Below are 12,288 nucleotides of genomic sequence, written 5' to 3' on the forward strand. Positions count from 1 at the left end.
AATCAGGTGACCGTTCTTGTAGAATCCAGTCTGACACCGGTCCATATTTTTAGCAAAAACTATTTACAAAGCACACTCATCCTTTACGCATCATTCTCAAATATCCCTCTTTCGGGAAGAAATGCCACTGCTTGCCTTCTTCTCTGGTGTATATCTTTATATGTGGGTAAGTGATGGAAGACCAGTGTTATGTGGGCTGTAAATGGTAGATGGCCTCCCAACTGAAATAAGTCGAAAAAATGGTTTTGGACTGTCCTAACTGCTGAGACAAATAAATCGATAAAAAAACAACGAGAAATATTGTAGTAATTATACATAAAGTTGGGAGCCATTTAAAGCGGACCCAAACCAAACATTTTTTCAATTCAAAATATTTAGTTGCACCACTCTGACACATACAAAGATAAATAAACCCTCCTTCAAGCCTGTGAGCATTTCAGCGCATGCTTTTCACCCTTCTGTTTTCATAACTAGGGTTATACAGGTGGCAGCCATTAGCAATTCCTCCTTTGCCAGACACCACCTCCTCCACCAGTCTGCCGGATTCTGTCCCGTCAATATGAAAGGAAGGGAGTGGTTCCTCCAATAAATGTAAAATATTTTATATTTGTCATCATGCAGCTGAAAAAAGGCTGATATTTATTACTATAATTTAGAAAATAATTTTATTTCTGAAATCTTGTATTTTTAATTTGGGTCCACTTTAATCTGCATCCCGCACCATTTTCTCACTGCAAGTTTAGACCACACAGGGAGCTGAAGGAAGGCAATGCACTGCCTGTCAATTGCTCCTGAACACCGGCTGGGTACTTGTTAGTGTTCAGCATGGGCAGTATAGAGGCAAGCACCGCACTGACTGACATCCGTGTTTGGCCATGCTCAGACACCACATGCTGGCATGGTTTGTGACAGGGCTGTGTAAGGCAGCTTTGCAGTCTTGCCTCTGCATCCATTACTTCCTACTTGATTTGTAACAGTAAACAGTTTGTAGTTATATACATTGATAAATAAATAGAATTTCATTTGAAAAATTAATAACAAGATCAAAAAATGTCAAGTAAAACTATTAACAATTAAATGTTACTGTAAAGTTACTGTATATATTTATGCACAACTTAACCTCAAGTATAAGTCTGCTGGCTCCAAAGTTGTTTCTCTATTTTAGGGCAGAACCACATAGGCAAACACAGGGGGGGAGAAGGTTTGGAGGGGAGGACAGCTGCCCAGAATCCCCCCTCAGACCAGGGCAGTGTCTGGGGACAGGCACAAGTTGAGACACCAGAATATCTGTAGGCATCGTGCAGCTCACAGTACTGCCCCTTTCTTTCTCTGCTACAGTTGACTTTCAATGTAGCAGCAGTGTTTGTACAGAGCATGGAGCAGCTCTGGGGAACGTAATAGAGTCAGGTATGAGCAAGCGCTGTGCCCTGAATGCTTCTCTTTCCCCTTCATTACCAATGTCGACTGTCCTCATTATTATCTGTATCCAAACTGTTCCTGATTGATTGTGTGGCTGAGGGAGACCTTTCAGGAATCCCCCCCCCCCCCCGTGAAAATTCTGGGTTTGCCCCTGAACCACTGTCTCATGTATAGAGGGGTGAAATGCTGTGATTATGGGAGTTTGCAGGTCCCCGCCCCCACACACACACACACACGCACACACTCCCCACAAAATCAGATGGTCCATTATATAATTGCATCTTAGCAATGTGTGATGCTGCAAACAAATAGACATTGAAGAAAATGTATTTTCTTTCTAGTATTTGCAAGATTTTTCCTAACTAGTAGGTATTTTTTTTTTTTTTACAAAATATGTTGACAAAACAAAAGTCATCTTCTAAAAAAGCAGAACAAAATTTGTGTTGGTGCACAAAGCAGTTAAAATGTGATTAGTAGTTGAATGTGTACTGCAAAATGGCAAATTTTGTTGTAGTCACCAAGGTAAAAAATACTTTCAGTGATGAATAGTCCAATCCTCTTTTCATTAGATTATTACAATTCTTAGAAGCTGCAGGGCTTTAGGAAGACGTTACAATAAAAAATACATGGTTGCAAAGTAGCATCGCCTGCTATTTCCTGGGAATTACTGCAAGCATTGCCTGGATTATATTAAGAAATAGCAATGGCTGGCATTTGGTTAGTAAATGTATGATTATATGGTCATGCATGGGTGGGCCTGCTGACATTTTTTTACTTATAAAAGGAGTAAACAGGATTTTGCCCACATCGCTGTTCATTGAAGTTTTAGAAAATGAGTGCCATTGTGTTGTGAAGCTAACTCCCTCATTGAACCCTTCTTCAGAATGCCGTGCCCTGTGCTTTTGGAATCCTTAAAGTGACATTGTAGTAAGTTCACCATGTAAAATGTGGTGGTAAGGCTGCATGCTAGATAGCCCTACTACTTTAGCAGCACTAGTTGTTGTCATAGACAGGTTTCTGCTAGACCTTGACAGGTCCACATAGTTGGATAGCAATCTGCTTATGGGCTTGTGCTCTACCTCCTTCCTCCACACCTGATGCTGTGATGAGTCGCAGGGGTGAGTGGAGGATCAGCATGTGACAGGAGAGTCATGGTGGTTACAAAAGAGATAGGTCTGAGCATCCAAACTAAGAAGTCCAACCAACCACTGGCACTTTCTAGGGCTCCGTAGAGCACTATTCATGGCAGCAGTCTGTTCTGTGAAGGTGGTAAGGCTGTGTAGTATATATAGAGCTTTTCCAACTGTTTATGGGCATGCACGTCTCTGCAGGGATTTGGTGCTAGGAAAGCTCCAAGCTCCTCTATTTACATTAAAGCCCCAGTTCACCCTCTCTGATTTTTCATAGTAAAGTTGAGTAGAGGACAAGTACATTACTCACACAGGTTTCATATCTGGTGCAGCCGTTCCAGAGTAATTCCCTTAGGAAAAGTCAGTCATGTGACCTAGAGCTTCAGGAAGCATAGAGTGGCTGATGTAGGAATCTAGTGGAAGATTCCGTCAGTTTGTACCCTCTATGCCGTACCACAAAATCTCAGTATCAATACATCTGGTGCATGTAAATGCAAAGAAGATCACTCAAAACTCCAAAGCAAAGATAATGGGTGTTATTGCACCAGTCTGTTTCAAATTCAGAAAGATCCTTTCTCAATGTGAGGGAGTAGCTGAAGTGTAATGAGAAAAACTAACACATACACTATTAGTACTTTGTCCTGAAGGAGTGATGTATGATGTATAGAGCAGCTTGCATTCTTCAGCTCCTCCCTGTCTATGCTCCTGAAAAAATGTTCACTCTGCGGCCAGGACTGCATCTCATTAGATTCTTATTATTATGGGATTGAACTGTAGTTGCAATGCTAGCCACAAAGACTTAATCACTCAGCACTAGGAGAGGTTGGTGGGGATCAGGTGATCTGTAGTCATTGGCTACTGTAGCCTTCCAGTCCTCTCTGACTACTTCATGTGTGGATGATGATGGGATAGGTAGAGCAGTGTGGACAGCACTCTATTCACTAAGACTGTAATGTCCTTTAGTTGCAAAATTTAGCTAAAGAACTTGGCTTGCCAGGTATTTTAAATTTTAAATATATTTATTGTAAAACACTACAGACTAGAGATGCCCAAAACATTGTGCATTGCTAATGCAAATCACCTATCATGTGCATTTACAAGATGGGAGGATAACCTGTTATTTCTTATTCTTTCAAGTGCTTGCCATGCCATATTTTCCAGTCAAAATTTTACTTAGTCAAACAGTCAAATATTCTTATGAAAAGAGCAGGACCAATACACTTTGGAGGTGAATGTACCTGCAGCTTAGCAGGTTGATATTCGCTATGCTGTTGAGGACCGTTAGTCAAATACTGCTAATTAAGCAGATTGGCTCAACTCAATTCATTCTTTTTCACCATTTGGTTGGGTGTTTTTCTGACTAGCAGAAATGCTCACTGAGTGCCCTTTTTAATCACACATCTGAATTGGCCCTAAATAAATGCAGTTGATGTTTATTAAACAGATCCAAGTGTTTTTTTTACAAATGACAAAAAAAGACCCTCTGGATCATTTTGTAGGTTTTATGACTCTATATGAAAACATAACATAAAGGACTGCTAACAATTCAATTTCATTTTCTCCTTATTCATTATGGAATGGCAATGTGCCGTACAGAGGAGTGAATAAGACTACCATTTGATATTTGCACAATATTCTGAGCGCTGTTGGTATGGAAATAGAATGATCAGTACCATACCTCAGACCTTTTTAAGAGCCAGCAAATTCTGATTGGAAAGGCAATGTAAATGTCACATATTAACATCAATATGGATATTGTTGAATTAAAGTGCACAATCCTCAATATAATGTAATACCTGAACATATTAAAGGGATTATCAAAATGCCTTTTTTATTCTTTCATCTAGGAGTTCTGGTTCACCATGAGCTTGCTGGGTAATCTGTAGCTCAGGAGACACAAATAGAGAACTGACTAAAGCGGATTCTTAACCCAGCATGCTATGTTTGTACCCAACAACCCTAGCAGGAGTCCACTTTTGCAACTGCCAAAATGTGATAGTGAGATAATGTGTCCTTTCTGCATTCTGTTTTAGCAAAAATGGCAGATGAGAATGTGACTGAGGCGAGTCAGAAGACGAGAGCTCTGGCATTTGGCTACAGCACCACTGTTAGTTGTGCAGCGGTGGATTGAAAGCAACGAGCAGGCTTGCAGAATTTAGTGGTGCTTTTGCAGTCTATTGAATGCTAAAATGAAGATGACAAAATATGAATATTGGTAGGGTTAGGCACCAGTAAGAAGGGATAAGGTTAGGGGTGGTTATCGGTTAGGTTTAGCTATCAGGGAGGGGGAGTTTGTTAAAGGTTAAGTATTAGACAAAAGAGAAGTGTTTAGGGCCGTTCCACACTGGCTTGTTGCCTTGGCCGGAATTTACCGCAGGCAACGCTACGCCTGTGAAAGTCTATGGGGCCTTTCACACCGATGTGATGCAATGCTCCTGCCGCAACCCACTGCAATGCAAAAAACGACCCAAATGACCCTGAGTGCGCCGACAGGGTCATATGCATAGTGCCACCCCCCATTCAGTGACGTACTCCCTGCTGGACCGCAACGCACCGCAATAAGTGTAAAAGTCTCAACAGACTTTCATTGCTTATACGGCCCCTTGTGGTAAAATATGGTAACACAAGTGTAAAAGGGCCCTAAAGAAAATGATTGCTGAGAGGAATACTGAAGCTGCCATCTGTACTCTCTTGGCAGAGGCTTAGCTGTCCATCCTTTGACTTAAAAAGAGTGGACAGTTCATTGATTCTGAACATATTTTAGGGAAGGGATCAGTTCAGCAGCTATTCAAGTGGCATTTTTTTACATAAAGATTAGTTTTTTTTAAATGAAGCCTTTTTTAGTCCTCTCACTACATGTCTTTTTCATGAAATGACCACACTTATTCTCTAAATCTCTTTAACGCGGTCTGCTTTTTGTCCCTACATAGGTCATTGGTAACTGTGGAGGTTTACATCCATATGTTTAAATGCTATTAGTAGCCGTTATATATTTTACTGATATTAGAGGGTTTTAATAGTCATTCTTTTCCCAAGTAGATTGAGTAATTTGTTTCAGCGTATCTTTATATTCAAAGCAATCCTTATCAAAAGGCTCCTTTGTCCAGCATGAATTTCAATGACTGCAGTTGTAGCTTGAACAATGCTGTAATGATCCGTTTTACTTTAATTTTATTGTAAAGAATAGAACTTTTGTATGAATACATTTTAAGTTTAAATTATACTGTTTGGAGGTTTTTCACAATAGCACCTTTTCACCACCAATCACTGAAGACTGAGGCTATTCATTGCAAATATAATTTTGTTTTTACTTTTTTTATTTAAATGAGGGCTGCGTCCAATCCTTTCTGGACACAGTGTATAATTTCCCCTTGCATACACAGAATCTCCTTTTAAAAAGTACCTGTCTTGGGTGTTTGTAGGGTCAGACAAATGTATTAATAGTCCTTTGTAGTTTAATAAAAAAAAAGGATGTGTTGACCGGAATGACTACAGTTCTAAAGATATATAAGATTACAGGAAGCAGCATCATCTTAGTTAAAGCTATTTTCCCTGACCAAGAGATCCTATTTGTCTGGTCCTACAAACGCCCAAGACTATGCTCATCTATAATTACAAAAAGTACCTGTCAACTGGCTGTGAATTTTGGAACCGTTAGTTGGTATGGTAAGCTTTAGTTCCCTGGTACTTAGGGTCACATATTCTATAAACCTAAAACCCTGTACAAAATTCTAGTGTTTTTGTAATCAAAAGAATCGGTTCATCCTTGCTGTGGTCAGCCAAACTGTATGTACTATCCCATGGAGTGTAGAGGGAAAGGAGAAACAGGAGGGCTCCCCATATCTAGTTGCCTAGGTTTTGATGAGCACAGAGGATTAAGGATAAAGGCGTCAATAGTGATGTCACCTCATATCTACCTAAAGAAGGTAGACAAGGCAGTGGGCCTCTGATAAGGGGTTGGCTGTATCCAGTCAATAACTATGATGTTGAAAGCCCTGCACTGAGCAGCAGAAGCCCCACTCCCGACATCAAAAGGGTCTCATCTGCCTTCTGTCTAGCTTATTTTGTTAAGCAAGAGATGGCATCAGAATTGTTTACAATTGCCAGTGTGGTTTGGAAGGAAACCTGTGGCTAGATCTGGGGATCCCATGTAGTTCCAATTTTATTTTTTAATGGGGGGTGGGGGGGGGGGGCAAACAGATAACTCTGTTTTAGTATAGTTTTGCTTTAATGTCCGTACAAAACTCATGTCAAAACCAAAACTATTATGGTAATTGTGGATAGAATGGAGGCCACAGAGAGCTGAGAACATAAATAAAGACACTTTATTAAAATGGTAATGAAGAGAAAATGGGTTGAGGGCTGTTTGTGTGCCACTAGTAGTTATCACCAAGAACAGGAAATGAGGTGAAATCTGCCTAGTGGGGAAGAAGACAGCAGTCAAAAAGCTTGATATTATACCCCACCTCATGTTTGCATTGTTTTAAGTGGTGTTTGTGGTTGTTAGAGATTATACACCACTTCATTCCCTCGGGAACATCTGACCCTGGGACATCAATAATACAATATAATACAATACAATAACATTTTCTATAGCGCTTTTCTCCCATAGGACTCAAAGCGCTTAGGCTCTCTCAGATTCAGTAATTAGTAGGATGAAGTATTCGCACAACAAAAGTTATATTCCTGCAAATGCCAAACTGAACAGGTGGGTTTTCAGTCTGGATTTAAACATGTCCAGGGATGGAGCTGTCCTGATCTGTTGAGGTAAGGAGTTCCAAAACGTAGGGGCAGCATGACAGAAGGCTCTGGGACCAAAAGTTTCCAAGTGGACTCTGGGTATGACTAGATTATTAGAACCTGTTGATCTGAGAATGCGGGGATTGCTACGCAGCTGCAACATATCTTTCATGTATCCAGGGCCTAAATTATTCAGGGATTTAAATATCAGTAGGCCGATCTTGAATAGGACCCTCCATTCTATAGGTAGCCAGTGAAGGGAGTGCAGGACTGGCGTTATGTGGCAGTGACGGGGTTGGTTGGTTAGCAGTCTGGCAGCAGTATTCTGTATCAGCTGTAGTCGGTACAAGACCTTTTTTGGAAGGTCAGTGTAGAGAGCATTGCAGTAGTCCAGTCGGGATGTGATGAAGGCGTGGACTAAGGTTGGCAGATCTTCTGGGGGTATGAGGTGCTTGATTTTTGCAATGTTCTTCAGGTGAAAATAGGATGATTTCACCACAGCAGAGATTTGAGTTCTGAAGTTTAAATCCCAATCAATTTGAACTCCCAGGCTACGCACATGATCAGAGCTGCGTAGATCCGTGCCTCCTATTCCCAGTGGTGAAGACTGCAAGTTAAGTTGTTTTGTTATCATGCTCTGCCCTCCTATCAGAAGGACTTCAGTTTTGTCTGCATTTAGTTTCAGCCAGTTGTCATTCATCCATTGCTGTAGTTCACGTAAGCAGGCGTTTATAGTTAGAGTTGGGTCTGTCACACCAGGCTTGAAGGAAAGATATAGTTGGGTGTCGTCTGCATAGCAGTGGTATGTCAGGCCATGTCAAGACAAGACAGTGACACTAGTCAGAATGAAGGAATGATGGGCAATATGTATTGCAGATAGTTGTAACAAGCATTAAAAAATCACCTAATTTTCTCTAATAGAAACCATTTATTGTTACAGTGCCAATTTGTTGCAGTTATCCCGTGAAACGCATTGCTATTGTGATTGCTAGCACAAACCTGAAGGGTAACAAGACGGCTTAACCCAATGGATAACAATGAGCTATTTGTTCTTTGTGAAAATGTTCATTCCTTTTATCTCTCTCCCATAGGGCCAACGGTGGCGCAGAGAATCTGAAGATGTGAAGCCATTTGATTTAGAAGGCTCTGGAGATGATGACTTCATTGATGACGACGATCCTGACACTGTATATTCTGGATCTGGATCTGGTGGTAAATAAGCTCTTACTGGAATCTTTCCTTTGTCTGTTCTTCTCCATGACATCCATTTTTGTTACTAAAACCTAGCAGAGATCTGGAATAATATCTAAAGCTGAGTTGCATTTGTCCCTCTGACATCTTGAGACTTTCTATTTTAAGGTCATAACTCTGCCACAAGCATTTTCTCTTGTATGCAATATGTTTATAATAGTGATGCTAATGTTTCCATAGTGTTGAAATGCAACATCTATTGCATAGTGTAACTAATATATTTGGTGGGTTTTTTTTTTGCCCTGATTTATTTTCGTTTTTTGAACCAGTGATCTTCAGAGTGATCATTCATTTCTGGCCTGGCTTTGTTAACAATTCATTGTGTTGGAATTTGGGAAAAGTCAGTAGCCTTTGCTATCAGACCACAGTGAGGTCTCATTCACATGGATAGTTAATGGTAAATGTCTGCTGTCTCGTAGCCAGGGATTAGCCAACACTAAGGGTCCATACGCACATCCAATTTTGATTTGTCCATGTTTGAGTGGACAATTTTACTTACCTACCCAGTCTGTTCATAATATTCAAAATGTGTTGGCCCTCATACTATATGAAAGTGTAAAAATTCAACAATCATTGGACAATCAAAATTCGCAGGTGGGTACATACCCTCTAGTGTTCTCCCCAGAATTTTTTTCCAGCCAGGTGGCATAAAAAAATTGCCGGGTGGGGCACTATAGGAAATGCAGTGCTGGCGCAACTCTGCTTACAGCATTGGAGGAGGATGGGGAGGTGACAGCCGGATGCTCACCAAAATTAGCCGGGTGGAACACCAGGCTAAAAGAGCCTGCGGAGAACATTGCCCTTTAAACCTCCTTGGCAGTATGATTATTTTTGGATTTTAGGGTCTTTTCAGCAAATTTTCAGACCCTAAAATCAGGAAAAAATCATGCCACCAGAATGCCTGCAGCAGCCCCTGCACTCACTCAACTCCCTGGGCTGCAGTGCAGAAATTTTCCCTCTGTCCTGCAGATGGCGCTGTAACCCTATGGTGAGCTCACCGATGATGATCTCACCAGACGGATCCAGAGCCTCCGGGGACTGGAAGGAGAATGACCTGGATCCCGTGGGATGTGAGTAAAAACCTGCTGCGTGCTATACTCTGCATTGAGCTCTGGGAGCCAGGGAGGTTAACTAAGTACACTCCTGTGGCCCAGCAGGGATCAGAGCTTGATCTCTCAGGCGACAGACTGTAAGTTCTATACAAAATAGCCTGCAGGCTAGTAACATATCTGTTGCTATGGAGAGAGGCAGAGGAACAACGAGTGGCACATACAGAGAGAGTTATGAGAACAATGTGATCGGAGGTCTCTCGGGGGCCATCCATAGCTTCCTCCAGTCCAGTCACTTAAATCTGGTACACACTTTCTATTATGATTGATCAATCATGGACCAGTTGTACCACTTCCATGTAGTATGAGGGGCAAGAGATATTGAATAGTATGAGCAGATTTTGTAGGTAAACCCTCATACTACGTTGAAGGTGGTGAAATTGGTCAGCGATTGGGCATACAAAATTAAAGTGTGTATCATGCTTTAGACTATGTTCACAGTGGGGTTTTGCAGGGGAGGGCAAAAGGGCCGCTTTGTAACATGGCTTGCCACACTGCAATGCAACACTTACAGTATGTGACATTCACAGTGTGGCAGGTAGGTTGCAATATAACAGTGTGTGGCATCGTAACGCAGTGCGTGCAGTACACCATAGTTTTCATTGACTGTATGCTTCACTGTATATGACACAACATGAAGATAACGTGCAGTGCCACTTTCCTGATCCATTGCGTTGCATTCCTACTATTTGGAATGCAATGCAACAGCCACTGTGAACCTAGCCTTAGAGAATTAGTACTTCTGCAGCATAGTGCTTACACTAACAGAGAAAAGTATTCAGATGGCCCTATTTGTGTTTTTAAGAAAGTTCTTGCAGAAGATATTTTTAAGTAACAGCAGCAGTAAGTAAAAAAGTGATTTTTCTGCAACTTTTGGTATACGCTAATATGACCCAGAATCCCAGATAAGGGTTGAAAACTTTTACCCTCTGAAAATGGGGAAATTTAAGCAATCCAGGCCTGGTGCACAAGGTTTACTGTATGTTCACCAATGATCTCCTGCCCAGGAAAGTATTAGCAAAATGCCATACACACTTAAGATTTTTTCTTCAATCATGATCGTCTTGGCAGAAAATCTAGAGTAGCACAAGTTTCCGCAACATCTTTGGCCTCCCTTCCAGTGGATAAATTGCACTTGTCTGACCGCTGTTGTTAGTGTTAGAAATTCCTTTAAAGTTCCAAGAACACAGAGCAGCCCGTTGGTCCTTCCCTCTCTCTTCATAGAATAGAATGTGTTGCTCAGTAGAGAGCTGAGCAGGGTGTCTGTACAATACTCATTCCTAATCCGCTGCCCAGAATTATCACTAACGATCATTTCAGATGACAATTATTTGAAGTGTGTATTAGCCCATTTTTTATATATACAGTGGCTTGCAAATTACTGCAAATTACTACAGTGGCTTGCACATTACTGCCACAAACATGAATCAATTTTATTGGAATTCCCAGTGAAAGATCAATACAAAGTGGTGTACACGTGAGCAGTGATAAGAAAATAATACATTATTCCAAACTATTTTTACAAATCAATAACTGAAAAGTGGGGTGTGCGTAAATATTCAGCCCCCCTGAGTCAATACTTTGTAGAACCACCTTTTGCTGCAATTACAGCTGCCAGTCTGTTAGGGTATGTCTCTACCAGCTTTGCACATTTAGAGACTGAAATCCTTGCCCATTCTTCTTTGCAAAACAGTTCCAGCTCAGTCGGATTAGATGGCCAGCGTTTGTGAACAGCAGTTTTCAGATCTTGCCACAGATTCTTGATTGGATTTAGATCTGGACTTTTACTGGGCCATTCTAACACATGGATATGTCTTGTTTTAAACCATTCCATTGTTGCCCTGGCTTTAGGGTCGTTGTCCTGCTGGAAGGTGAACCTCAGCCCCAGTCTCAAGTCTTTTGCAGACTTCAAGAAGGTTTCTTCCACGTTTGCCCTGTATTTGGCTCCATCCAGCTTCCCATCAACTCTGACCAGCTTCCCTGTCCCTGCTGAAGAGAAGCACCCCCAAAGCATGATGCTGCCACCACCATATTTGACAGTGGGGATGGTGTGTTCAGAGTGATGTGCAGTGTTCGTTTTTTGCCACACATAGCGCTTTGAATTTTGGCCCCAAAGTTCCATTTTGGTCTCATCTGACCAGAGCACCTTCTTCCACATGTTTGCTGTGTCCCCCACATGGCTTGTGGCAAACTGAAAAAGGGACTTCTTATGCTTTTCTGTTAACAATGGCTTTCTTCTTGCCAATCTTCCATAAAGGCCAACTTTGTGCAGTGCATGACTAATAGTTGGCCTATCGACAGATTCCCCCACCTGAGCTGTAGATCTCTGCAGCTCGTCATGAGTCACCATGGGCCTCTTGACTGCATTTCTGATTAGTGCTCTCCTTGTTCGGCCTGTGAGTTTAGGTGGACGACCTTGTCTTGGTAGGTTTACAGTTGTGCCATACTCCTTCCATTTCTGAATGATCGCTTGAACAGTGCTCCGTGGGAGATTCAAGGCTTTGGAAATCTTTTTGCAGCCTAAGCCTGCTTTACATTTCTCAATAACTTTTCCCTGACCTGTCTGGTATGTTCTTTGGACTTCATGGTGTTGTTGCTCCCAATATTCTCTTAGACAACCTCTGAGGCTGTCACAGAGC

General features: G+C 41.5%; 1 protein-coding gene across 1 annotated transcript in view; it reads left to right on the forward strand.

Annotated features, from left to right (window-relative positions):
* Positions 1-12,288, forward strand: part of SDC3 (syndecan 3) — a 157,455-nt gene that overhangs the window by 112,931 nt on the left and 32,236 nt on the right. Inside the window, exon 2 of the mRNA XM_068269146.1 lies at positions 8,381-8,501. Within this exon, the coding sequence (XP_068125247.1) occupies positions 8,381-8,501 (121 nt within the window). The remainder of the gene's footprint in view (positions 1-8,380; positions 8,502-12,288) is intronic.

Source organism: Hyperolius riggenbachi, chromosome 2 (assembly GCF_040937935.1).
Source record: "Hyperolius riggenbachi isolate aHypRig1 chromosome 2, aHypRig1.pri, whole genome shotgun sequence".
Classification (NCBI taxonomy): Eukaryota; Metazoa; Chordata; class Amphibia; order Anura; family Hyperoliidae; genus Hyperolius; species Hyperolius riggenbachi.